Here is a 24,694-nt window from a genome sequence, read left to right as displayed (position 1 = left end):
GTTCCTTTCCGCGAATGTACAACAGCTGCAGCAACAACACACCGTGGATGTGGCCGGGTAGGCCGGCTGACTGGACGCCCAAGCACACATACATCTACCCGCACCAGTAAATACATGCTAAGCACCATCCAACACCGCCAAGGGGCCTTCCCGCCAGTCTCCGCAACACGCCATTCGGTGCCTCGCGCTCCAAGGTGAACACCCGCAGCTCGCCACTTGCACTCTGCATGCCGCCACTGCCCACGGGCACCACCCACCTGGTTATGGACCCTCACGTGTCTGCAATGCGGTACGCACGGGGCATACCTTTCCCGTCATCTACGCACATACACACTGGGCATACTTTCCTCGTCACGTACTGGCAACCGCTGTGTGAGAATGACGGCTGCATCATGCCGCCACTCCTCATGCGCGTGGTGGCCGCCGGCCGGTCGTGCACGCCACCGGTGCTTCCCCTTACCCTGCCTGCAGTGCCACGACTGCATCTGCCCGGGCGCGCTGCTGCTCCGCCAGCCACTCAGCCACCTGAGGCTCACTCGCGGCCAGTGCGGCTTCCCGCGCCTGGCCCCAGTCTATGCTGACGCCCCCGAAGTCCAGTAGCGCCTGCACATGAACGACAGAGGGCCAGTAGAACCCGGGTGTCCTTGGGTTTGCTTTCTTGCTGCAGAGCGCAAATAAGGACAAAGCATGACGGGCCATGCATATGCTATGTCGATATGTCACCGGCGTACGGCGCAGCCCTGCCCCTCGCCGCTGGCGCTAGCAGCAGCTAAGGGCCCCCACCTTGAGCACGTCTATTGGCAGCCGGTGCTGCACGATTGTGATGAAGGTGCTCAAGCGCATGACAGCGCCTGCGGCATGTAGCGCCCGGATCATTGCTACATCCGCGGCCAGAGACGCCACAAGGAACGGCTCGGTGGTGTCGGCTGGAGCCTATTATCAAGCAAGGCCATGGTGTGAGACACGACATACACACACGTGTTAACTGTTAAGTTTATGCCTTCTTGTGCAAGAGGTATGGGTGTGTATGCATGGAAGGCACACGCACGGTAGTGTAGCATAACTTACGAAGGCACTTCCCTTCACATGCGCACCATACTGCGCGCACCCCAGCGCACCTACCTCGACTGGGCAGCCCTGTGCGGCCATCCACTCAATGCGATCTGCCTCGCCCACCTCCACCGCAGCACATAACGCCGTGCCGTCCCACGGGCAGCCCCTGCTCCGGAGCCACGCCACTGCCTCAATCGCCGCCGAAGCCCCGCCGCCGCAGCCCGCCGCCGCTGCCAGCACCATAGCCGTGGGACCACCGCGGTCACTGCGGCCGCGTCGCGTCGTCTGTGGCTTGCGATCGAGCAGCCACGCAAGGAACGCGACATCGCCAGCACTCGCCGCGGCCCGCAGCTGCCACTGCGTGGGGGTCTGCGGCAGCAGCCCCGCCTCCTGCATTAGCTGCACCGCCTCAGCGCAGGTGGCCACGGGCGGGTCCTCCGCAGTCTCCTGCCGAACGCGTGCCACGCCCTCGGGCCCCATCGAGCCCACCAGCAGCCGCAGGAAGGCCACCAGGTGGCGCCGGCGCGCGCACTCGCGCACCAGAGCCACGGTGGCCGGCAGGAAGCGCCCCGAGGCGTCCAGCTTGCCCAGACCGCGCGCGTGCATCCACGCCAGCCGCCCCGACGCGTCCTCTGCGGCATCCAGCACGTCCTCCCCAACGGCAACGCCCGTGAAGTCCAGGGCAGCCAGCTGCGGGTGCGCCGCCAGCAGCCACTCCGTCTTGGCAAGGTAGCTGTCGACGGGATGGGTGCTTGTGCTGGCCAACGCGGCGTACAGCAGCTCCAGGCCCGCCGCGTCGTCAAACACGCGCGGCAGCGCTGCCGCCACCGCCGCGTTGCCGGCATCGTCGGCGCCGCCACCAGGCTGCTGCTGCGGCTGCGGCTGCGGCGGTGGTTGCTGCACGCCGGGTCCTGAAGCGGCGGCACCAAGGTGCTCTGCAAGTAGCCTCTGGCAGGTGCTCAGGCTGCAGCCCTTGAACGCAGCCACCACCACTTGCAGCTCCGGCACGTACGGCATCACACCGCCGCCAGCCCGCGCCTCCCGGCTGCCCCGCACCCTGGCCAGCTCGCCGAGCAGCCAGCCCATCATCGCCTTATGGCCGCCCTCGCATGCTGCGGCTGCCAGGTCGGTGCCTTCACTTGAGAGCAGGACGTTATCGAGGGAGGCACCGCTGCTGCTGCCACAGCACTTCGGGCCGGCCAGCCACTGCAGCGCCGCCTGGTGCCCGGCACGCGCCGCAGCCCGCCGCGCGCGTGGCGTGGTCCAGGCGACGTCCAGGCGTCCGCAGCTAAATGCCTCCTCCATGGTCCAGCTCAAAACGTCCACGTCGCCGGCCGCTGCCGCGGCCAGCACAGGCCGCTCGTCCGGCTCACTGCCCTGCTCGCGCAGCCACCGGCACATGGCCAGCTGCCGCGCACCCGCTGCCGCCGTGAGCGGCGCGCTTGCAAGTACCGGGTACTGCAGCGGCCGACCATCCACCGCCGACAGAGCCGCTACGGCTTTGATGCTTCCAATGCGAGCCGCGCAACAGAGCAGCTGCGTGCGCTGGTCGCGGCGCAGGCCCTTCATAGCGCAGGGGTCCCGTCCCCAGCGGTCGACTAGCGCGTGCGGCAGCAAGGCCTGCGCCAGCCGGACCTGCTTGTGCTGCGGCAAGCTCAGCACTGACGCCGTCATACTGCAAACAAGTCGTAGACATGTTGCGACTTCGTTGGGCGACACGAGGCTGGCAATGTGCAGGAGCAGAGGCGTTGGCAGCAGGCCCAGCGTTTGTGGGCCAGGGTCCACATCAGTCGCGGCTGTATCATAATTAACGGCAAGAGACACTGTGCCATCCTGTCTATAAGTGACGCAAAGGGCATTGCGTGAGCATGCCATGCTGACAAAATACTTCACTCTTATCTCTTTCCCGTGATGGTCGGTTGTAGTGTTTTAGTAGTGCAGTCATTATGCGTGTGACGCTAGGAATGCGTGTGCGCCACCAGCGGCGGTTGGATGCGCAGGTCCGCTTGATCTTCGGACAGGTAACGTGCACGTTCGCCAGTCAGACTACCCGTTGGTTGCCGGCATTCATAATATTTAAGCAAGTGTTTGTTGGCCGCTGCAGACTGGGTTTCAGCGTTGGTCGGAACTTCCAACACACAAGGTGCCAGGGTTCTGTGGTGGCAGGTGGGACTCCGCAGGGGCCACCTTCGTGTTTCACACTTGGCACTCCGCCTCTGGTGTTAATACGCCTGTCACCACTTCACCCCTTACGCTTTCTTCGAGAACAACATTACAAAGGGCCAGCCCCTGCCCATGTAGTTTCTAACACCCCGGGCTCGAGCAACAGTACCGTATTGAAGCCGCATAAAGCCCACCGAGTCGCAAAAGCTGGCATAGGGTCCACATACGTCAGGTATAACCTTGCCCCTGCCTCACCATCCATCAAACTCCTCAAGGTCCTCCTCCTCCTCCTCCTCATCCTCGGCGCCTCTAGCCCCCCGCTCCTGGATGCCCCACATTACCAGCTCTCGGTCCAGAGACCCCGACGACTCATGAACGAACTCGGCCGCCACGTCCCTAAGCGCCCGTGTGTTAATGGCGCAGCGCTTGACACGGTGCAGCCAGCGCAGCGCCGCCTCGCACCGCACGCGGCCGCCCTCGGCCCGCTGTAGCACTTGCTTGGCCAGGCTAGGGCTGGGGCGCCATGGGCAGCCCAGTCGCTCTAAACAGGCGAGTGTGGACACGTCGCCCTGCGCAGCCACCGTGAGCCAGGGCTCGTCGGGCTCCTGAGCCTGCGGTGCATGGTGCGAAGGCGGGGGCAAGTCAGAGGTGAGGCGAGGTAGCCTCCGAGCGGGCAAGCGGCAATCTGGCACACGGCCTTACAGGGGCCGTTTCGGGTGGCACTGCATCCGCCCCAGTCCTTACATCTCCCCTGCACCTTCCCCCTAAATCCCGCCCTGCATCTCCCCTGCTGCCTCGCCCACCCACCACCATGCGGCAGCTCTTGCTCAGCACCAGGTACTCCATCAGGGCCTCGCTGCCGGACAGGCAGGCGTGCGTGAAGGCCAGCGGGCTCAGCCGGTCCGTGGGGCAGCCGCAGTCGTCCACCAGGTAGCGCATGATCGGTAGTGACCCCACCATGGCGGCACGGTCCAACGTGCCAAACCCCAGCTGCGCCACCGCCTCAGGACTGCCCGCGCCGCCCAGGACGGATTCCACACACCAGCGCACCGCGGCCAGGCTGCCGCAGCTCACAACATGTCCCAGCAGGGAGGCGAAGCCGTCGACCGGGCGCGGCGCGAGGCGCGCCGCGCGGCGTGATGCACGGTGTGCCCTCTCATCCTCGTCCTCATCTGAGAGGCTGTCGGAAACAGAGCCCGGCTCGCTGCCGTAGGTTGCGGCCTCGGCACCGGCAGGGACTGCCACGCCCGGCGGGGGCCTGGAGTCGGGGTGCCGCGGCGGCAGCAGTCCGCGCTCATGCAGCGCCTGCAGCACACCCAGCCGGTCGGCGCCGGGCTCATCCGCGGGGCGGCTGGCGGCGTGCAGAGCCATCTTGTACAGCTCCCGCACATCAGGCGGCTGCGCCAGCCGCAGCCGCAGCTGAGGCCCAGCGCTGCTGCCATCGCCTGCTACACCACCTTGGGCGTCACCGCCACCTGCGCCTCCCCCGCGGCTAGTGCTGCCACCAGCAGCACCTCCTCCCGCTTCACGAGGCATTGCTCTAGTGCTGCCGCCGCTGACCTCTCCAACGCCGCTGCCGTCACTACCGGGTTCATCCCTGTGAGCCGGATCTGCACCACCCGCGGGCGCCAGCACCTCCCGCACCGCGGAGGCGTTACCGCACTCCATGGCCGCCATGAGAGCCTGCCAGGCATCCCAGGGGCAGCCCAGCTGGCCACACATCAGCTCCACCCGTGCCTTCCAGTCGGGCAGGCCCAGACACACCGGCCCCAACGCCACGTCCGCACCCAGCTCAGTTGCGAAGACGCCCCTCACGCCCGCCGCGACCAGGGCCAGTTGCTGCTCTACGGTGACCGCCGCCGCGCGCCGCCGCTCCCGCGCCTCTGCCGCGAGCGCCGCCGCCTCACACTCGGCCACCCATTGCTTGTGCAGCCACAGCACCTTGTCCCGCCAGGTAGCGCCGGAACTGACCGAAGCCCTGCAGATCATGTGGAAGAGCACGTAGCGCCGCCAGGCGCTGCTGCTGCTACTGCCGTTGTTGCTGCTCCCGATGCTCCCGGCTATGGCACTGCCAAGGTTGCCGATACCGCCGTGCTTGCACGAGAAGGCCTGAAGCTCATGCAGCTCCAGCCCGCTGGCGGCATGCGAAAGCATGTCCTCAATCACCGCCGCCTGCTGCTGCCGCGCAAGACCGTGCGGCCGCGGGCCGTCCGCCGCCGCAATCTCCGCCGCCACTGCTGCGGCCGCGTCCGGCGCAACGCGTTCCAGCAGCCATTCCGCGAGCACGGCGTTTCCAGCAGCCGCGGCGATGCCTGGTGTGCGCTGGGCAAGCATGGTTGCTCCCTGTTCCTCCAGGAAGCGACACATGGCCATCGCGCGGCTGTGGTTCTTGCAGCCGGCCGCCGCCTCCAGCACCGAAAAGCCCATGTCTTGCACCGTCATGTTCAGGTCCTGATCCAGGAGGCTGGCGAAGAGCTCCACGTTCCCCATGGAGGCGGCGGCTTCGTAAACATCCTGGAGGCAGACAGTGAGCGTTATACAGGTGTGGCAGTGGTGGGATCGATCCTATTGGAGTACTGGAGTACTGGTGCTGTAGTGGCTTATCACAACGGGGCTGCAGATGCTTGTGTCGCAGTGGAGTTTCGCGCACCTGGCGGAGAGGAAAGTGGTCCGCCCAGACGCGCCAGAGCAGCTGCAGGTTGGCCTCCACGCCACTTCGGGCTGTGGCCGCAAGCAGGGCGCGGCGCTCTTTAAGGGTGAGCTCGGCAACGGCCGCACGGGAGTGGGCGCCGTCGTCGGACCACTTGAGGATGAAGGCATCGGCGGGCACGGCCTCAAAGGCACGCACGCCAGACTGGTCAGCGAACAAGTCCCGCAGGGTCCGGCAAATGGGCTTGATTGTGAGCACGATGTCATTATGCGTGGAGAAGCTGGCGATATGCCTCCATATGTCTGGAAGCAAGATGTTTCGGCCACCGTGTTCTCCCAGCGGGCCCGCCTGTGCATCCATAACTTATCCTGACTGTAGTTTGTGTACGGTACCAGTTTGAGCTAAGAAAGGGTATCGCGACTGCTTGTAGGTTAGCAAACTGACTCTGCGCACGGCCTTAACCGTGTTACTGCTTCTGGAAAGCAATGCATACGCTTATACGATCCTGGAATGTCATTCAAGTTTACCGCTCCATGCAAAAATACAACCGCGATGGCGCTCGCTCACGGCCGCACGTGCATGATGGCAGTCCCTTCCCCACGTCGCTCAGACCCTCACTCAGGCATCCTGCGCCTAGTAGCACGCTCTCTGCTACCCACCATGCACCCTACCGTAAGACACCACTCCTGCTTGACTCGAACCTGCGCTCGAAGCCCATGGTTCCCTCGATACTTGCCCACACCGCCACAGCTTCATCCGCCCCTCGTCATCAGTCCTACTGCTTTCCCGTGTGCGCTCCAGACGGCGACTGCTGCTGCTGCTGCTGCTCCGGAGTCGGGGGCGGGGTGGTGGCGTTGAAGGGGCGGCTGATGCGCACCTGGCAGCACTCGTCGCCAAAGCCCAGGCTCTGCTCCAACCCCACACGCACGCCGTACTGCGAAAAGGCCTGCATGTCGCGGGTAAGGTGGTGGGAAGCAAAGAATCAGGCGGGTTCGATCGGTCCCGACAAACGCAGAACGCCATAGTATTCCTCGGGTTATCCTTACCACATGAGCTACTTGCGCCATTCCTCCCTCTCCTCTCGTCTCCTCCCCTCCCCTCTCCTCCCCTCCCCTCCCCTCTCCTCCCCTCCCCCCCTCCGCCCCCTCATATACCTCCGCCCCCTCATGTACCCCCCGTTGAGGAGCGATCAGCACTCATATACCCCGAGAACTGCAGAGGAAGTAACGCACCCCAGACGTGTGGGGTGGGCGCTTTTCCTTTAGACATCAACACCTCCTCCCCCTCACCTCCAGCCACTGCATGCTGTACTGGCAGCAGAACTCGGGCAGCAGCTCCGTGGCGCCCTCCGCCGCCAGCACGTCGTGGAAGGAGCAGGCGCGGGTGGTCCACGTGGACTGCGCACACGAGCAGCGAGAGAGTCATGGGTTGCTGGAACTCGGCGGCACCCGTTAACCCCCGATACGTCCGCCGCCTCCTCCGCCCCCGTCCTCTTCTCCTCCACTCACCTCCTGCTCGCCGGTGTTCACCTCGCTCGCCACTAGGGCGCCCAGGTCTCCCTGCAGCGTGGGCAAGAAGCGGATGGCCTGCGGGGCAGCGGTGCGGGGCGAGCGGCGTGGGGTAGGCTGACTGGAGTACAGGAGGAAAGGGCTTCAAGCAGGGTAAAGGGAAACAGCCGATCCGCAACGCACGTACGGTACGCTGCAAGATGTCGAGGAGATGATCAGGTTGCCCGAGTGCTCTCGGGAAAGGCTGCAGCACGTGTTACCGTGCTCAGCTGCGGTGCTGCGCCCTTGTGGGGGTCCACTCCCGCCCCCCCATGTGCACGCACCTGCTTGTAGGGGTCCTCTGCCAGCAGCTTGAGCAGCAGCCACAGGCGGGCGTTGTGGAGACGCGTCATGACGCTCACAGCCACGCCGCCCAGGTTGGTCTTCACCACCTGCGGGCCAGACACGTGCCAGGCATGCATGTCATAGCACCGTCAGAAGACGGCGATGTTGATGTGGCGGGTGGAGTGGGGTTGCGAGAGTCGCGCGACGGGGCAGTGCGCGACACGACACACAGTAACACGCCATCAGACACAAACCCGCAGTGCAGAGCCTGTTACCAGTAACAGCTTGAAGGAGCAACGGGCGCACATGAGCACGTCTCGCCCAGCGCCGCCCCCCTCACTCACCTCCTTGACCAGCTCGTCGTCGCCGCTCTCGTAGCGCAGCACCTTGTGGGTGGCGATGGCCAGGCAGCACAAAAGCATGCCGCGGTGCGCGGTGCCCTACAGGAGCATCACAGGCGGAGCCGCGCGTAGGCGCGTACGTGTGGCTGTGTGTGTACATGGGAACGGGTGCGACGAGTGCGCTGTTGCGCGCAGCGACCGTATTTCTGTCGTGGGCGCGGCTGTTGCAATGGCAGTCTCTGCATCGATACGGTATTTGTGTTGCGGCTCCGACTGCAGCGGCACCCGACAGCACTGCCTCAACACACCTGCAGGTTCTTATCTTTGATGTACTTCTCCCACAGCACCTCAAACTCCCGCTCCACAGCCACGAAGACCTGCGTTGCGTTATGTTGTGACGAAAAGTACAGCAGACAAAGTGCGCCTTGGGTCAGCTGCTGCGTCGGACTGCGGTGAAGGCAAGAATGCATGACCATGCTCGCGGCTTCGCCTCGCATCACACCGCCATGCTTGCACACACATGGGTGCGTACAGCGTCAATCCCCTTGCCATGTGCCTCCCTAATGCACCGTGTTGACCCATCCCCCTCGTGCTCTCCTAACACACGTGCACGCGGCGCCCCACCTCCTGCTGGCGGCCCTTCATGTGCGGCACCATGCCGGTGCGGTGGACTACGTTGAGCTGCGAGGGGGCGCAGGCACAGCGACAGCGGGATGTGTCCAGGTCAGGGATGTGGCAGCCAACTTCATAATATGCCTATTGAACGTCCGCCCGATCCAAGCTGACCAAGCCATGTACGCGCACCCAAGCTCCCGTACTCAATGCCAGCGTGGTGGTCAGCCATGAACATCCGAAGGAGCCGCAGCGCGGCTCAGGACAACCGTCAGCCGCCGCCCGTATACGCAGCTACATGCCCGACCGCCTGGTCGCCCGCACTCTGCCACGGCCCCAACCCACCAACCCACCCACCTGTGAGAACAGCGCATTGAACCAGTTGCGCTGCACGCCCATGTTGTCATCCTTGCTGCTGGCGTACACGGTATCAGCGGCCGCGGACTTGTCACGACGGCTGGCGGGGCCGGCCGGCCGCGCCGGCGTCGGCTCCTCCCCGGCACTGGCGCCCCCAGCCGCGCCAGTCGCTGCCGCGCCAGCGGAGCTGACGTCGGGTGGCTGAGCCTGCCCTTCCTTAGCTTCCTTCCCGGACTGCTGCTGCTGCTGCGGGTGGGGGAGGGAGCTGAACCAGGCGCCCGCGAAGCTGGGTGCGTGGCCCCGGCCGCTGCAGGTGAAGGCACAAGCCAGCGCCTCGCCCGCTTGCCCCCGAAGCGACGCCGAGCCCGCCGAGCTGAGTCCAACACGCGCCAAGCCTGGCACGATACGAGCTAGCGATGACGCCAGCATTTTTGTGGTGCAGGGGGCGAACCGTGAGAGCTGATGATGGTCCCGCGACCGTCGCGCACGCCGCTTTGATGCGGCTACTTTTAAACCTGCTGCTCAGCCGGCTTCAGCTCCTTTTCTACTGAGTCCTCAAGCGGCAGCGTGGGCGTCAGGCTGGTCGGCGGGGGCTGAAACGGGGCGATGCTTCCAACACCGCGAGCGATTGGGCGAGGCCTGGGACGCGCAGTGAATCCGTCGATGAACTTTTGGAGCTGCTGCTGATCGTCCAGGCACTGCAGACCTTGGAAGCAATTGTTGCACATTCGCGTTTTTAAGGTATGTCAAGGGCTATAATCCGGTGTACCATAACAATTGTTGGTGAATGTTTGCCGCGCTTTAACCGCGCTGTCGTCGGCTTTCATCTCGACCGTGGCAAACCCCTCACCCTATTGCAAGCAACCCTGTTCGCCAGCGCCCAGCTGAGCGCTCTGCCCAGCGCTCGTATCTTCCGAAGGCAGGGGCGGCGTCAGTGGCCGAATTCCTTAAAATGGCTTCGTTTAGTTGACGAAACAGGCTGCCGCCGCTTCGTTCACCCCCAAAATGTTTCCGGGGGCTCCGCCCCCGCCCCGCACGATGTCGACACCGACACGACACGCCCACTCCTTCCCTGCTTCCCGCCGACCCAACCTCACTCTCCCGCCAGGGGAAAACCTGTCTCCCGCCGTCAACACCCATAGATACAGCCCTTTGAGCCTTCTTACCATATGCCACGCAGGTTTCGGCCGTGGAGTAGCCGCTGGAACCCCCTGTCCTTGGCCAAAAGTGGCCGAAATCCCAAAAATGTCTTCGTCTGTTTGCCGAAAGACCCCCCAAGATCCCGTGCGTTTTGGCCGAAACTCCAAGTCATGATCAAAACAATTTCGTCCGCCAGAGGCCTTTTGGGGCAAATTTCGTTCCGAACGAAGGAAGATACGAGCGCTGGCTCTGCCCACAGCTTTAAGGCGCAGTACCCGTGCAATCGTCTGGTAGCATCTTCTCTCAAGTTAACCACAGAGTCTGCCGGGAGCCATACGGGCGAGGCCGGATCACGCACAACAGGTCTGCGGGGGTGTGCGTGCACACGCCGTTTCCCAGTCCTTGCCCGGCAGACTGGCCGGCTGAATCACAGCTGCGATGGCAGCACGAAGACATCAACATTACCATGCCTAGGATGCAATCAGAATTGTCACAAGCGCGCGTAGGTCTGACAGCCAAACCCCTGCAAACACGCGCGCACACTCCATCTGCACGTCTTTCCACACCATTCCACACTTCCATCCCTACTTCCTATCCTCTCGCACACCAATCGAACATGTGCGGCACCTTGCGACCCCAGACGCCATCGCCAACCACCTTAACCTCGCCGCTCCCTGCTCCCGGCCCCGCTCTCTAGCTGCCGCTCACTCGCTGTCATCCAACTCGATGGGCCGCTCCGCTGATCCCGGCTCCGGCACAGGCGCCGCCGCCGACCGAATGTTCCTAGTCGGCGTGGAGGAGCCGCCAAGCGTCGCCTTGCCCAGCGGCTTGACGGCCGCCGCCTTGGGCGCAGCTGCCGGGACGGGCTCCGCAGGCGCGGCCGCCGCCGCCGCTGTTGACGTGACTGCCGCTGCTGCCGCTGTGGTGGCCGCCGCCGCCGCTGCCGCTGCAGTTGTTGTTGTTGTGGCCGCCGGCTTCTTGAGCTTACTGACGCTAGCGCCGCCTGCGCCACCGCTGCTGAGGCGTGCAAATGGCAGTGTCATTTGCTTCTTCTTGCCGGCAGCAGCAGCAGCTCCAGTGCCAGCCGCGGCACCACCGGCCGCGGCCTTGCTGGCCTTTGCCGTGGCATCACCGGCCGCAGCCGGCGGAGCATCCTTCTTGGTGTCCCCTGCATCCACCGCTGCCGGAGCAGCAACAGCTGCAACATGAGCAGCAGCCAGCGCCGTGGCATCAGCCGTGGAGGCGGCAGCAGCCCCCTTGGCGGCGGGTGCTGTGGACGCGCCTGCTGCTGAGTTCGGCTTGGAGGCGCCGGCCGCCTTGAGCGGCAATGACCTCTGCTCCGGCCTGTCGACGGGCGATGGTGGCAGTGACCTGCGCGCCGAAGCCGGTGCGATGGCGGCTGCCGGCGCCGGCTTGACCGCGGCGGGCGCCGCCGCGGCGGCAGGTGCGGCCGCGGCCGGAGTCGCGGCAGCCGGGCGCTGCTGCGGCTGTGGCGGCGTGACCTTGGTCAGGTTCAGCTGCGCCTGGGGCCGCGGCAGCGGCGGCGCCGACGGACGCGACTGCGGCAGACTGCGGCCCTCCGCGGCCCTGTGTACGGTAAGCAGAAGACAAGGGGCGGGCAGGATCAGTACACAGGAGGCGCCGCAGGACCTTTATGCAAGCAGCCTTCATGCTGTGTCTCAGTGCTCGTGTATGCGATGTGCACATGCATGTATGCACGACAGCCACATTGTGTGCTGCCATCCCGCAACTGGGGATAGCCCCGCAGTCGAGGCCGCCGTACCGTACATGCACGCACCGAGCCCGGGACGCGACACCGTGGCCACGACACGTACATACACACTCACATTTTGGCCCGGTTGACCTCCCAGCGGTGGTTCATCAGCGCCTTGTCGATGACCTTGCTCAGGCGCTGGGCCATCGCGCGCTGCAGCGCCTTGAAGTCGTCCTGCGAGAGAGCAACAGGAAAATAGAGAGGCAAAACGCACATGCAAATTGAGGTAAGGGCTCGACTCAAAACGTTGTTTGTAACCGTTTGCTGCCATACCGTACTGTGTTCCATAGATACGCCACGCGCAGCCCGGTCGCTCCGCCCTATTCCCATTGCCTTAACATCGCCCCCCCCCACGCCGCACCTGCGTCATCCGCTGTGTCTCCTTCGCGGCAGCCCCCTTTTCCGTCTGGGGCTTGTCCCCCTCCGCCTTCTTGTCGCGCTCCTCCGGCTCCGGCCCCGCCTCCACCATCACCACGTCGTCATCGCTGCCGTCCGCCCCCGCAGCCTTGGCCGTGTCCTTGGCCTTGCCGCCGCCCTCCGCGTCCTCCTCCGCCGCGGGCGCCTCCGCCAGGGGCATCAGGTCGGCGAGCCGGGTGGCCAGGTGGCCGGCCTTGAGCGCCTGCGCGACGGTGCGGCTGGGCCGCCCGCGCATGTAGCCCACCTGCGGTGCGGTGCAGCGGCCGCCGCGGGGAGCAGCGACGGAGCACAGTTGAGCGCTGTGTGTGTGACAGGCAAGGCAGGGACCAGCCGCGACGAACGCGGGCCGCTGGGTCAGTGGACCATTCCCCTCGGGGTAGCGCACACGCTGTACAGCAAACACACAGCAGAAGTGGAAAACGCAAGCTGCCTCGCCCCCCCCCCCACACACGCACCTGCGCCACCGCAATCAGCAGCGCGTCGTCCTCGGCGCGGCCCCACCAGCCCGGCAGCCCCGACTTCTCAGTCACGGGGATGTGCGGCACCAGGTGCGGCGGCGGGCTGGGCCCGGAGCCGCTGGGGCTGCTGCCGCCGGCGCCGCCTTCCTCCTTGTCCTTGGCTGCCCCGGCAGCTGCTGCGGCTGCTGCTGCTGCTGCGGCCTCCTGGCGCTTGGCGAGCTCCGGCAGGACCCAGGCAGCCACCTCCATCATGTCTTTCACTGCGGTGCGGAGGGGGGAGGGGGCAGGTGTGTTTGTTTGATGGGGTGAGAGGAGTTACGAGGTGGAGAAGGGAGAGGGAATATGTTAGGGCTTGAGGGTGGGGGCGCCGCACGTGCAGCAGGGCAGGGCCCAGGCCCGCGCGCCAGTGCGAGGGAGGTGTGAGGGCCGTGACTGGTGGGTGGAGGCGTTTTTTACAATGCGAGCGAGAGTATGCAGCCCTTCCCCATTGGCAAGGCGTACTGCACCCGACATTTGATTAGAAGCACGCGCGGTACGCCAAGCCCACTCACTGTGGTTCATGAAGAAGGTTCCCTCCTTGCGGAACCGCAGCACAGTGGCCGGCACCGCCAACACGCCGCGCAGCGACTCGGGCAGCTGGGGCGTGTCGGGCGTGGATTCACAGCGGAGGAGGGGGTCAGGGATGCAAGGGTGGCCGAGTCATGGAGAAGCTGCAACCTGATTGCCATACAACACCGGCCCAACCGCCCACCGTCGACAGCTTTCCCCGTGCCCGACACACTCTTCCATCAATGCCCCCCCCCGCACACGCACACGCACGTATGCACGCACACCCACCTTGTTCAGCTCCTCCAGCAGCTGCAGCTCCCACTTGTCAAAGCCATCCGTGCCCGCCGGCGCACCAGCACCTCCCGCCGCGGCACCCTCCGCGCCCGCACCCTCGGGCTTGGCTCCCTGCGCCGCCGCAGCCCCCGCCGGTGCGTTCTCGGCTCCCGGCTCCGGCGCAGAGGTCTCCCGCATGGCTACAATGCGCGCGTTCAGGCGCTGCCGCGCGATCTCCACCGCAGTGCCGTACAGCGCCCACAGCGCGCGGGCAGCCTCCTCCACCTCGGCCGGGCTGCGCTTGGTGGGCTGCATCGCCTCTACCACCACGTCCCACCTGCGGTGCGCAAGGATGCCGGGTAAGCATTGGGAGACGCAATGGATTGGAGGGACCACAGAATGAATGTGCTGTGCGACTGCATGCGCTTCCTGCTTCCACTCAGATGGTCTGCTGCTGGCGTGGGGCTCACCACTACACGGCATCTCCATGACTCGAGTCTCAAGACCGCTCACCTGTCGCCGCCGATGCTGTTCACCAGGTCCTCAAGCATCTTCACCTCGACCTTGCTCCAGTGGGCTCCCGGCCGCCGCCCGCGGCCCTTGCCCTTCCCGGTCTCTCCACCTGCGCCCTCCGCCGCCGCCCCCTCACCGCCCTCGGCGCCCTCCACACCCCCGCCTTCGCCGCCCTCAGCCGCGGCACGCTTGGCGCTGCGGCGCCGCTTCTTCCCAACCGCCGCCGCAGCGGCCTCGTCCTTGGCGCCGCCATCACTGCCGGAGCCGCCCTCGCCGCCGCTCCCCGACGCGTCCTTGCTCTGCTCCTTCTCGAAATCAGAGTCCGAGTCTGAGGAGTCGTTGGCGTAGCGCTTCTTGAGCGCGGCGTCCACGTTGTAGCACACCTTGGTGCGCTTGCGAGGGCCCAGCACCACAGGGGCCTCTGTTGCCTGGTTGTTGGGAGTTGGAATGGGTGGAGGTGGGTGAGTGGGCGTGTTAGGGGCTGTGTGGGAAGGTTCAGGCACAGCAGGCGGCAGGGCGGCGAGAAGGACAGGGCTGCGGTTGCAGCTTCCACACGGACATTTTTGTAGCGACTGAGTTCGCAGCCCGTAGGCATTTTCTTGTGTGGCTTTGCATAACGGCGTCAGGCCACACACGCACCTTGTTCTCATGGTTAGCTACGGCGTCAGGCAGCAGCTGCCGCCAGTACTCCTTCTCAGCCTCGTCCTCTGCTGCGGCTGCGCCGCGCCCCCGGCGCCGTGGCGGCAGCCCGTCGCCGGCTCCGCCGCCGCCCGGCGCGTCGTCCAACGCAAAGGTGGCGACGGAGAAGGTGTTGCCGGCGCGGGAGCCGATCTGGCGGCGCTCAGTGCGGCCCTCCAGGATCTGTGCGGTTGCGCGGCACAGTAACATCAGTTTCGTCGCAAAACCGCAAGAGTGCAAACGCCCTTCGATACTCGTACAAAGCTAGTCACTCGGTTCAAGCATGCAAGCACCCTCCCGACACCCTCCCAATCAACCTGAACCCACCCGCCACCCACCCACCAGCCAAAACCTCACGCACACAACACACCTGGTTGATGTCCTCGCCCGCAAACGCCTCGCCCTTCTTGGCCCCCGCCTCCGCGTCTCCAAGCAGCCCGTGCGCGCCGTTGCGCAGCAGGTCGGCGATGCGCGCGCTGTCGGCCTCCGGATCGGTGCCCGCCGCAAAACCCAGTACGGCCTCGTCCAGTCCGTACTTACGGCTGGCGGAGCTGAACAGCGCCATCTCGTACGTGTCGGCGCTGATCAGGCGGTACACCGTCACCTCCTGCGGTTGGATTGAGGGACGGCCGGTTGGGAGTTGGGGTTGGAAATATGCGTTGGGGGGGTATGCTGATGGGGGTGGATAGCCGGCGTGCCCATGGGCTCAAGCGGCAAGTATGGCCGCGGACCGTACGCCGTTAGCTTGGCAGGGCCAGGACACCATGCCGAGCCCTGGCCTGCTCCGCCCCGCCCGCTCCCCCCCCCCCCCGGGCGCGCTATGCCCCCACCTTGGTCTGGCCGATGCGGTGGCACCGCGCCATGGCCTGCAGATCGTTCTGCGGGTTCCAGTCGCTGTCGTAGATGATGCACGTGTCGGCAGCCGTCAGCGTAATGCCCTGAGAGGGGTGGGCGGATGGGGTTGGGGAGGGGGCAGGACCAGGAAGTACGACGGGGCACAGGGTGAAAGCAGTAAAGGGTGGAGCGCAGGTCCAGGCCGGCGGTAACAGGTGGCACGCAGAGACACGCGAAGGCACGCGGCCATGAACAGGCCACCGGGCGACGTGTATGTAGCAGTCCCACCAACAGAGGCAGGAGAGTCAACTCTCAACGCAGATGCACACGCAGGCGCGCACTCACCTGGCCGCCAGCGCGGGTGGACAAGAGGAACACAAAGGCCTTGTCTTGGTCCGCGTCTACGGCAGGGGAGCGCCATAGGGCGAGGCGGGTGAGAGGCTGTGGCAGGTGTTGGTCTGCCTGCCGGCCTCCCCCACCTACGCACGCCCCCCTAACGCCAACGCCGCCTTGCAGCAACATGCACACACACACACATCTGGGCGGGCTTCGTTTTGTTGTTCTTTATACCGGTAACACACGCACTCGCCCTTTGCAACACACTCGCCCTCTACGCCTCCCCGCAGGCACACGGACGCGGACGCACACACACACACACAATGCATGCACGCACCCGCGGCTGAGAAGCGGTCGATGGCCTGCTGGCGCTCCCGGCCCTTGATGGAGCCGTCGATGCGCTCCACCGGGTAGCCCATGAGCGTGCAGTAGTCCTCCAGCACGTTGAGCATCATCACGAACTGGCTGAAGATCAGAACACGCTTGCCCTGGGGGGCGGAGGGAGGCAGGCAGGGTGGGAAGGGAGGGGGCGGGATGGTGCAGGAGGGAGGAAGCCACGACCGGCCGTGGAACTTTGCGGCTGTTGAGCACAGGCCTCTGTTCCCAGTGCCAAAGCAGCCTAGTAAAACATTCCACTCCGCTTGACCCACACACTCCAAGCCTCGGCTGTGAGCGTCTAGTCCAGCTCCTCCCGGTCTCGGTTTGGTGGTCAAACCCCAAGCTGCCAGGTGCCTTGGCCCCCCCACCCCCTGCCCCGCGCGCACCTCGGCCCGCAGCTTGGGCAGCAGCTTGTGCAGCAGCGTCATCTTGCCGCTGCCGCGCACCAGCACCTCGGTCTCGGGGCACTTGAACTCCGTGTCGGGCGCGTGGCCTGGGGGTGATGACGGCGGGAGGGGCACGGGGCCGTGGTGATCGTAATGGGAGGAAGGGGGTGTAGCATTGTTTGCGGCGGCGACAGACAGCACATGCGGCGTTGGGTGCGTGACAAGTGCGAGGACCGGCGTGTGCGACGACCATGCAATCCACAACGGAAATTACAGGGATGCAGGGTGGAGCAAGGTGTGGCCGGCTCACCCTCTGCCGCCGCCGCGGCCTCCGCCGCCAAGCGCTGCTGCGTCAGCTTGAGCTTGAGGTCGTCCTCCAGCCCGTCACACAGCACCTGTGTGCACGGCACGGCACACAGGGGGGGTGCAGGGGTTGGCACTCTCGCAGCGGCGCGACATGCAGTGGGCAGTGGGCAGGACCCTCCTGACCCACGTGTCCAGACCTTGCAACCCTGCCATCGCTTCCCGTCCTTGTTTCCGGAACCCATCTGCGTCCCGCAGCCTCCCCTGGACTGCGTCCACGTCTTATACCGTTTACTCCAAACAGGGAATGGTGAAAAGAACCCCTACCCCATCCGTTGGGCTCGGGCACCTTGCCCCTGCCCCCCCCGCCCCTTCCTCCCCTGGGGTCTTTGGTTCTGTCCATGGGCTGCTTCTCGCCCCTTGCGCTTCCCTCCCGTGATCTCCTTTTTTCGCTTTCTATCGATTGCCATGAAAAATACCCCCCCTTCCCACCGCCCCACCGGGTGGCAGCACAGCTTGCGCAGCTCCATGGCCAGGTTGCGCATCTGCGGCATGTTCTTGCTGCTGCCGCCGCCCAGCAGCGCGCCGATGCAGCCCTCGTACAGGCCGCGGTAGTAGGCGCGCTGCTGCTGCGTCAGCTCCACCCAGATCACCACCTCCTCCTTCTGCGGCAGCTCCTCCACGTCCTCCTTCATGCGCCGCAGCAGCATGGGCGCCAGAGCCTCCTGCGGGCGTGGCGAGGGCGTGGCGAGGGCGTGGTCGGGGGTTGAGAGTTGGGTTGCGGGCGGTGTGATGGGGCTGCCGCGTGGCGCTGCCTTTCAGCGTGCTCAGGCCGCTCCTGGGGAGTACCGTCATCAGCCTCCACGTACCAAAGCCAGGTGTGTGTAGCACATGCCAGCTAAGCGCACATGCCTTCCCCACTTCTCCCGCCCCAATCCCCGTGTGCCCCTGCGCCACAACCCCATCACACCGCAAAGCCCCGGAGCACCACGCCGCACACCTGCAGCTTCTTGATCTGGCCCACACTGGGCGGCTGGCCGGGACCCGCGCCGCCGAAGCGCGTGTTGAAGTCGTCCAGGGAGGGGTAGCCCTCGGGGTCCAGCAGCGACAGGATGGAGTACAGCTGCACGTGTGTGTATGTGTGTGTGGGGGGGGGGCGTGGGAGCGTGGGAGCGTGTGTTCGGTCGTGTGCGTGAGCGGTGGTGGCGTGGTGCTGTGAGCAGGTGGTGGAGCGACACAAGACAGGCGAGGGGGCACAGCGCTTGGCGCGCCGTGCGACTCTGCGGGGTCCTACTGGCCCAACACCATTCGGTCCAGGCGTAGCCCCAGGCCGGGTCCTCACTCCTCACCTCAGTCATGTTGTTCTGGATGGGCGTGCCTGCAGGTCAGGGCCAGGCGAGGGGCGCAAGAGGCGAAGCAGAGGAGTGAGTACGGTCGTTGCTATGCACGTGGTGCTGCACTGGCACGCCGCCCCAGCCCCCCTGGCTCCGCCCTCCTGCTGCTGCTGCTGCTGCTGGGCGCCCCAGAGGCCCCCTCCTCCTCCTTGCGCCCCACCTGTGAGCAGCAGCAGCCACCGGATGTCCAGCTCCTCCACAGTGGCTGCAGTGGCATTTATCCGGGAACTAGTTTAGCCATACATAACCAATCGTTCCTTTGACCATTCAGCCATTATTCAGGAGCTAGTAAGTAGCAGTTTGAGCAAGGTGGGAAGCGGGATGCCTGCAACCTATAGCCGCCTTAAGCCGTAAGCAGTCAGTGCCTGCGCCGACCGAGAGCGCTCACCGCGCGTGCTGCTGGTGAGGCCCTTGAGCTTGTGCGCCTCGTCGAACACGCCGGCGGCCCAGGGGATGCTCTTGAACAGCGACTTTTCCTGCGGGGCAGAGGGGGGGAATTCTAGATACCAGCCAAAAGTAAACCGAATCCACTGCAAATAAGCAAGGAGGAGAGCGCGGGGGGCAGTACACGGCACTTGAGGGCAAGGGCACAGCGGTTGCGTAGGCCACAGGGAGGTCCACAGGCGGGTGACCAAGCACGCCCCGGGTGCACCGCTGGACTGGCCCACCGACCGCACCCCACGCCTCAAGCCGCACGGCCCTGACTCGACAGAATGGCACCGCCCCTGTCCCCGCCACCGCCCTCCTCCCAACCCCCAACCCACCACACACACACACACACACGCACCTGGCGCAGCGTCTCGTAAGACGTGAGCAGCACGTGGAACTTGACCTCCTTGCCGCCGCGGCCGCTGCCGCCGCCGCCGCCCAGCAGCGCCGCCGCCGCCGCGGCCTTGCCTGTGTGGTAGAACTCGTGCTCCAGGATGACGGCGCGGTCGGCGGCACTGCCCGCGAACAGCACCACATTCTACGGATGCAACGAGTTGGTGGTGGGCATGTGAGAAAGATGGCAAGCTTAAGGTCGCGGAGAGTGGTGGGACCACAGTGAGACGGGCGCACTGACATCTACGAATGCGTCCAGTCCAGTCCAGCTAAGCCATGCCTAAAGCCATGCCGCCACGCCACGCCACGCCACGCCACGCCACGCCGCCGCCACGCAGGCACACGCACCATGTCGGTCCAGGTCTGCACCTCGCGCTGCCAGTGGCCCAGCGTGGTGAGCGGCGCCACGATGAGGAAGGGGCCGGGCACGCCGCCCACCTTGCGCAGAGTCTGCAGGCATGACGTGCTCTGCGCCGTCTTGCCCAGACCCATCTGCGGCCGGCCGGGAATAGGGCGGGCGAGAAGGGGGGGGGGGTTGTTCGCCCGAGCCCAATTCAACATGGGGCAGGCACATGGGGGATGCACGTTTGCTGTCGGGTCAAGCATGTGCACAAGTGCGCATCAGATGGCGCTGTGTCCGGCACAAGGTAGGGCGGGGCGAGAATGTTCAGCAGCAGGGCGTGTGAGGCGCTGTCCTGCACGCACCTCGCGCTCAGGCAGCAAGCTAGGCTCAAGCCATTGCCGTTCCTGACCGCTTTCGGCACTCCCTGCCCCGTACCCAGCGCACCTCGTCTCCCAGGATGCAGTTGCGGCGCTGGCAGAAGTTGTTCACCATCCAGCGCACAGACACCTGCGCCGCGGCATGTGCATTGGGCGGCTCGGAAAGAGTCACCCACTGGGCAGTGGGCACACCCGGCCCACGACGCGGCAACGCTGCACCCGCCGCGCACGTACGCGCGCGGGAGCTACTGTATGCAAAAATACGGCAAGTCCACTGTCAAACTGCGGGAGAGCTCCCAGCCCACCGAGCCTGCCTCTTGGCATCTCATGTTCCTTACTGGGAATACCAACCCCATCCCACCCCGCCCCATGCCATCAAACCGCATCCCATCCCATCCCATCCAGCCGCATCCAACGCACCCCACCCCTTGCCGCCTTACCTCCTGGTAGTCGCGCAGTTTGCGGCCGCTGCAGAACTCCGGCAGCTGGTAGTCCTTCTGCCGCAGCTGGCGCAGGCTGGGGCCGTCGGCGCCGGCCGACTGGCGCTTGACGGGCGCCTTGAAGTGCTCATAGCGCTCGATGGCGGCCTGGGGTGGGTGCGTAAGGTGCGCGAGGGCGCATGCAAGGAACGCGGCGTCGCGGCGTCATGTAGCGGCGAAAGATTTGCAGGATAAGCGCATTAGGGACCGGAACGGCACGCCACCGCACCACAGCCGCATGAATGATCCCCCTCAGGCGAGGCGCCACGCCGCAGCGCCAATCCCTACCTCAAAACCTCGTAGCGCCCGGTCCCCCAGACCCGAGCACCCCCTGCCGAAGCACCCCGCCGGCACCCACCCACCTTGTCAGCCTCGCTGCCCTGCAGCTCCTGCTCGTCCTCCCAGGTCGCCTCGCTGTACTCCAGCCCGCGCCACTTGACCAGCAGCTGGCGGCCGCGGGGCGCGCCGCGGCCGCGCGCCACACTGCGCTCCGCAATGACGCGCTCCACCTGCACGCGAGGGCGTGTGCGAGAGAGTGCGGGAGCTTGTGCTGTGAAACAGCGCGTGCGTAAGCGACTGTGTAACGAAGCGCGCGAGTGCAAGTGGTGTGGACTGCGGCGAGGAAGTGTGGTCGGGCGGTGGTTCGGGCAGAGATGTGAGGGCAAGTTGCGCATGGACAGTGTCGGGATCGCACCTGCGTCCAGTCGGCGTCCACCTCGGTGTTGGGGCGGCCGCGGGACAGGTACACACGCAGCATGCTGGCGCGCTTGGCCTCCAGGAACGAGTGAGACACGCGGCATGTGTCGCGGTAGGACACGCCTGCGGGTGACACGGGGAAGACACAAAACGAGCAAGGGAAACGCTCAGGACGGGGGTTGGAGGGGCCATTGTCCAGGTCAGTGCGCACCAGGGCCTGGAGACACACGCAGGCGAGCAGGCACAACGCACACGACTCAACCCTTCAACACAGCCTACAGCTGCAGCTCCCACCATAGCTCTTCACCATATCTCCCGGCCCCAGCCCGCCACCCACCCTCCAGCTTGACAAGGTAAGTGTCAGTGGCCGGATCGTACGACAGGATCCGCTCCACCGCCTCTTTGGGCTTGCCCTTGGCAGCCGCCTCCCGAGCCTTCGACCGCTCGCCCGCCGCTGCGGTAGCAGCAGCGGAGGGTGCAGCCGCCGGCTGCTTGGCCTTTCCGGCAGCTGCCCTGGCCGCCGGTTTGGCCTTGGCAGCGCCGGTCTTTGCCTTTTTCCGTGCGCAGCCGACGTCCTGCTCCTCATCGTCTCCGCTGACATCTGACTCCTCCGCATCCTCCAACTCCTGGTCGCCGTCACCGTCGCCGCCTGCGTCCTGCAGCTCTGCGTCTGAGTCCGCCAGTGCCGCCTCCTCCTTCTCGGCGCCCTCGTCCGCACCGGCGCCGTTGGCGCTGCCTCCTCGAAGCCGGCTGCGCTTCGGCGCCGCGAGCCGGGCTGCTGGCTTCTCGCCATCCTCGCTGCTCCCGTCAATTACCACAACGTCCCCGCCCTCGGCTGGCTTTTTGGCCGCCGCGACGCCGCCCTCCTCTTCCTCCTCGTCGTAATCGTCGCTGCCCAGAGAAGCCTTTCTACTGGTAGCGCGCGCCGCCGCCCGCGCAACGCACGCCCGGGATGGGCGGGCGCTGGTGGCCGCCTTAGCGGCGGTGGCAGCGCCGGTGCGCCGGCGAGTGGTCCTGCACGCGTTGGGGGTGGGCCCGTGTTGGAAGGGTGGGTAAGGAGAGCCGTCGCCCGCATGCGCCATGGTGCCATCCCCGTAACAGCCACGTCCAATCCCCAGTCCTTCGAATCTCGCACTGCTGGCGCTGCCCCGACACGCCGCCCCCAACACGCAGCTCCGCAGCGCAGCCCCTTGGTGCTGCGCCCCCCGCACCTGGTGGCCTTGACCTCCTCGTCCACCTCCATCTCCTCCTCGTCGCCGTCCTCCTCCTCCTCATCCTCGGAGCTGCCGCTGGCCTCCTCCTCGGCCTCGCTGAAGGCGCCCTCCGCCGCCTCCTCGCTCTCCTCGTCCGCAGCCTCCTCCTCCTCGTCCTCATCCTCGCTCGCCTCGTCTACCTCCATGGAGTCACGGCGCAGGCGCTTGTTGGCCTTCTCCGCAGCAGCACGCGCCGGCCGGCGCTGCTGCGCCACCGGCTGCTTTTGCTGCCGCGCCGGCCGCGCGTCCTTCTGCTGCACCGGCGCTGCCTCCTGCTCCTCACCGCCATCGGTGGGTAACTCGTCACTGTCGGCATTGTCAGCTTTCAGCGCGCGCGCCGTGCGGCGGCTGGCGGCCGCCGCAGCGGCGCGGCTGGGGCGGCCGCCGGCGGCCTTGGGTGGCGCCGCAACTGGCGCCGGCTTCTTGCCAGGGCGCGCAAAAGAGAGGAAAGCATTGTTACCGCCGACATCGCTGTCCTCGATAGCGTCCTCCTCCTCATCATCATGGTGGCTGGTGGCGGCCTTATGCGTAGCGGCTGGGCCTGCGCGGGGCTGGTCGGGGCGCGGGGCGGCCTCGAAGTCGTTCTCGTCGTCGCTGCCCACCTCAACGACGTCGGTGTTTTCATCCCGCTCCGGCCTGTGGATGGCGAGGTAGTGTTGGGCGCAGGAGTGCCGAGGTTGGGGCCGAGGGAGGCCAAGCAAGGGAGGCTGCGTGGGAGGCGGAGCGTTACCGCGCTGGCGGGGTGCGAGCTGGCGCATAGTGCGTGTCGTCCAGAGCCTGCGCTCACCTGGACTTCTTGTTTTCTTTGGCATTCTCCTTCCCCCTGCCGGCCAGCGGTCGCCCCTTCAGCGGGGAGGCAACCTTGCTGTTCAGCATCTGCTCCTCTGATTCGACGTTTTCATTATAGTTTACGACCTTGCGTTGTCTGAGGACTCGGCTATCTGACATTTGAAGAGCGGCCAGTTGCTGGGGACGTTCAAGATAGCGCAAGTTCCAAACTGTTTGAGCAGGCCGAGCCCGCGCCGGCTACACGGCTAGCCTATACTCTAGTCCAACGAGTTGAGAACCACAATTGGTCGGTTTTATGGATGAATCGGAAGAACTGCGTGCAATGTTGTTGGCTTGAATTCGAGTTTGCCAGGCCCCAACAGAGCCAACAAACGAGCGCGAAGGCAGGCGATACTGACTATGTATGCATCGTTTACATATGTAAAATTGGACATGCTGATGCCCGAAGGCTATCAGCGAGCATTGAATCCGGAATTTACCGGCATGGTCGATGACCGCTTTGCCGCTCCCGAACCCCACGACCTTTCAAGAGCGTGTATGGAGGGTTTGGGGGTGGAGTGTAAGTTCAGGGCAGCGTTTATGCTTGGAGAAAGGCAGGAAGACGAACCCCTGTACCCCACGACCTTTAATGGCCACCGGCCTCGCCCTAGCTTGTCAGCTTAGGGACTCGCAAGAGGTAGTCTTATGACACCGACCCACGGCTTAGGTGAGCAGCGCTAGCGTTTACGCTGAGCCGGGCCTGGGGTTCCTCCCCTCTCCGGAGGCGAAGAGCATGGGGGTCATTCGGGGATCACTCCTCGGGTGAGCGTGCGTGTCTCGTACGTTTTTGGGGCCCTGGCTTGATACACGGCTGTCGTCCCACATGTAACCTCTATCAGTTCATGAACGTGTATGGAGGGAAATGGGGGTGAGGTGCAAGTTCAGGGCAGGGCTTGTGTTCGTAGAAAGGCAGGAAAGTTGGCGAGGTTTGAGCAGGCTTTGGCCAGACCGCCAGGGCGGGCCTCCCGTGGCTCAGGCTGTGGACTGTGGTTCCACCTCCCCACAGTCTTGCAGGGTTTTGCCAAACCCCTGTATGCCCCCCTGCCAATCCTCTAGGGCTTAGGCCGACGCTGCTGGCGAGAAGAGTCCGAACCACATCAGGCACATCCTCGCATGGCACCCAGGGGCCCAACAATACTCCGAGGAAGCGTCTCCCCACGGCGTCTCCCCCAGCAGGCGCCAGCCATGTGCCCCAACCCCCAAGAATGGTTTTAGTGGGAGGAACCCACATTGCCAACGATATCTCCCGATGCAAGCCCTGCCCCTGCTTAGCTATGTGTGGCGCGTAGGCCTCAATGTAAGCTGTTACGTTACAAAGCGGCTCTGGAAGGCCGGCGGACAGCCAGGTCAACCTCGGCGCCAGATAGAGGGAGGGTGGTCTGAGCATCTGGGCCCCTCATCGGACTGCGCTTGCCATGAATCGCCAGGATTCTGTTAGGGTATGGATGCTGCATG

At 65.4% G+C, this 24,694-nt stretch overlaps 4 protein-coding genes across 4 annotated transcripts; all 4 read right to left on the bottom strand.

Moving 5' to 3' along the window:
• CHLRE_03g158700v5 (uncharacterized protein) lies at nt 1-2,862 on the bottom strand. The gene is made up of 3 exons (XM_043060652.1): nt 1,123-2,862; nt 784-933; nt 1-603 (listed from the first exon to the last, which is right to left on the bottom strand). Exons 1-3 carry the CDS (start codon nt 2,725-2,727, stop codon nt 457-459), a joined length of 1,902 nt encoding a protein of 633 aa, XP_042925781.1. The 5' UTR covers nt 2,728-2,862; the 3' UTR covers nt 1-456.
• Nucleotides 2,863-3,313: 451 nt separating this feature from the next.
• CHLRE_03g158650v5 (uncharacterized protein) lies at nt 3,314-6,322 on the bottom strand. The gene is made up of 3 exons (XM_043060651.1): nt 5,867-6,322; nt 4,024-5,730; nt 3,314-3,827 (listed from the first exon to the last, which is right to left on the bottom strand). The coding sequence occupies exons 1-3, from the start codon at nt 6,224-6,226 to the stop codon at nt 3,468-3,470; spliced, it is 2,427 nt and encodes an 808-aa protein (XP_042925780.1). The 5' UTR covers nt 6,227-6,322; the 3' UTR covers nt 3,314-3,467.
• Nucleotides 6,323-6,376: 54 nt separating this feature from the next.
• Nucleotides 6,377-9,762, bottom strand: CHLRE_03g158600v5 (uncharacterized protein). Its single transcript, XM_001697457.2, has 8 exons — nt 9,009-9,762; nt 8,664-8,720; nt 8,348-8,416; nt 8,043-8,138; nt 7,698-7,805; nt 7,375-7,452; nt 7,156-7,263; nt 6,377-6,812 (listed from the first exon to the last, which is right to left on the bottom strand). Exons 1-8 carry the CDS (start codon nt 9,435-9,437, stop codon nt 6,642-6,644), a joined length of 1,116 nt encoding a protein of 371 aa, XP_001697509.2. The 5' UTR covers nt 9,438-9,762; the 3' UTR covers nt 6,377-6,641.
• A 148-nt stretch (nt 9,763-9,910) lies between these two features.
• On the bottom strand, nt 9,911-23,632 carry CHLRE_03g158550v5 (uncharacterized protein). The gene is made up of 28 exons (XM_043060650.1): nt 23,199-23,632; nt 22,370-23,047; nt 21,496-22,172; nt 21,157-21,281; nt 20,825-20,971; nt 20,424-20,570; nt 20,051-20,113; nt 19,612-19,755; nt 19,229-19,408; nt 18,830-18,917; nt 18,602-18,646; nt 18,397-18,425; nt 18,048-18,170; nt 17,548-17,772; nt 17,055-17,139; nt 16,745-16,851; nt 16,318-16,468; nt 15,990-16,045; nt 15,641-15,748; nt 15,181-15,417; nt 14,772-14,993; nt 14,133-14,560; nt 13,635-13,956; nt 13,349-13,433; nt 12,795-13,057; nt 12,284-12,583; nt 11,996-12,096; nt 9,911-11,735 (listed from the first exon to the last, which is right to left on the bottom strand). The coding sequence occupies exons 1-28, from the start codon at nt 23,285-23,287 to the stop codon at nt 10,853-10,855; spliced, it is 6,108 nt and encodes a 2,035-aa protein (XP_042925779.1). The 5' UTR covers nt 23,288-23,632; the 3' UTR covers nt 9,911-10,852.
• Nucleotides 23,633-24,694: the final 1,062 nt, after the last annotated feature.

The sequence above is a fragment of the Chlamydomonas reinhardtii genome, chromosome 3 (assembly GCF_000002595.2).
Source record: "Chlamydomonas reinhardtii strain CC-503 cw92 mt+ chromosome 3, whole genome shotgun sequence".
NCBI lineage: Eukaryota > Viridiplantae > Chlorophyta > Chlorophyceae > Chlamydomonadales > Chlamydomonadaceae > Chlamydomonas > Chlamydomonas reinhardtii.
The sequence above is the reverse complement of the archived record's forward strand: the minus strand, read 5'-3'. Positions and strand labels throughout refer to the sequence as shown.

What these genes read in the sequence shown, in the direction of transcription:
- CHLRE_03g158700v5 (XM_043060652.1), bottom strand. Translation starts at nt 2,727, where the DNA reads ATGACGGCGTCAGTGCTGAGCTTGCCGCAGCACAAGCAGGTCCGGCTG. An exon ending in CACAGGGCTGCCCAGTCGAG is followed by an intron (nt 934 to 1,122) that starts GTAGGTGCGCTG and finishes GCTTGATAATAG; the next exon opens with GCTCCAGCCGACACCACCGA. An exon ending in TGCCAATAGACGTGCTCAAG is followed by an intron (nt 604 to 783) that starts GTGGGGGCCCTT and finishes GTTCATGTGCAG; the next exon opens with GCGCTACTGGACTTCGGGGG.
- CHLRE_03g158650v5 (XM_043060651.1), bottom strand. Translation starts at nt 6,226, where the DNA reads ATGGATGCACAGGCGGGCCCGCTGGGAGAACACGGTGGCCGAAACATC. An exon ending in ACCACTTTCCTCTCCGCCAG is followed by an intron (nt 5,731 to 5,866) that starts GTGCGCGAAACT and finishes GTCTGCCTCCAG; the next exon opens with GATGTTTACGAAGCCGCCGC. An exon ending in GCAAGAGCTGCCGCATGGTG is followed by an intron (nt 3,828 to 4,023) that starts GTGGGTGGGCGA and finishes CATGCACCGCAG; the next exon opens with GCTCAGGAGCCCGACGAGCC.
- CHLRE_03g158600v5 (XM_001697457.2), bottom strand. Translation starts at nt 9,437, where the DNA reads ATGCTGGCGTCATCGCTAGCTCGTATCGTGCCAGGCTTGGCGCGTGTT. An exon ending in TCAATGCGCTGTTCTCACAG is followed by an intron (nt 8,721 to 9,008) that starts GTGGGTGGGTTG and finishes GCCCCCTCGCAG; the next exon opens with CTCAACGTAGTCCACCGCAC. An exon ending in ACGACGAGCTGGTCAAGGAG is followed by an intron (nt 7,806 to 8,042) that starts GTGAGTGAGGGG and finishes TCTGGCCCGCAG; the next exon opens with GTGGTGAAGACCAACCTGGG.
- CHLRE_03g158550v5 (XM_043060650.1), bottom strand. Translation starts at nt 23,287, where the DNA reads ATGCTGAACAGCAAGGTTGCCTCCCCGCTGAAGGGGCGACCGCTGGCC. An exon ending in CGACCGCTTCTCAGCCGCGG is followed by an intron (nt 16,046 to 16,317) that starts GTGCGTGCATGC and finishes CCCCTGCCGTAG; the next exon opens with ACGCGGACCAAGACAAGGCC. An exon ending in ACCGCATCGGCCAGACCAAG is followed by an intron (nt 15,418 to 15,640) that starts GTGGGGGCATAG and finishes ATCCAACCGCAG; the next exon opens with GAGGTGACGGTGTACCGCCT.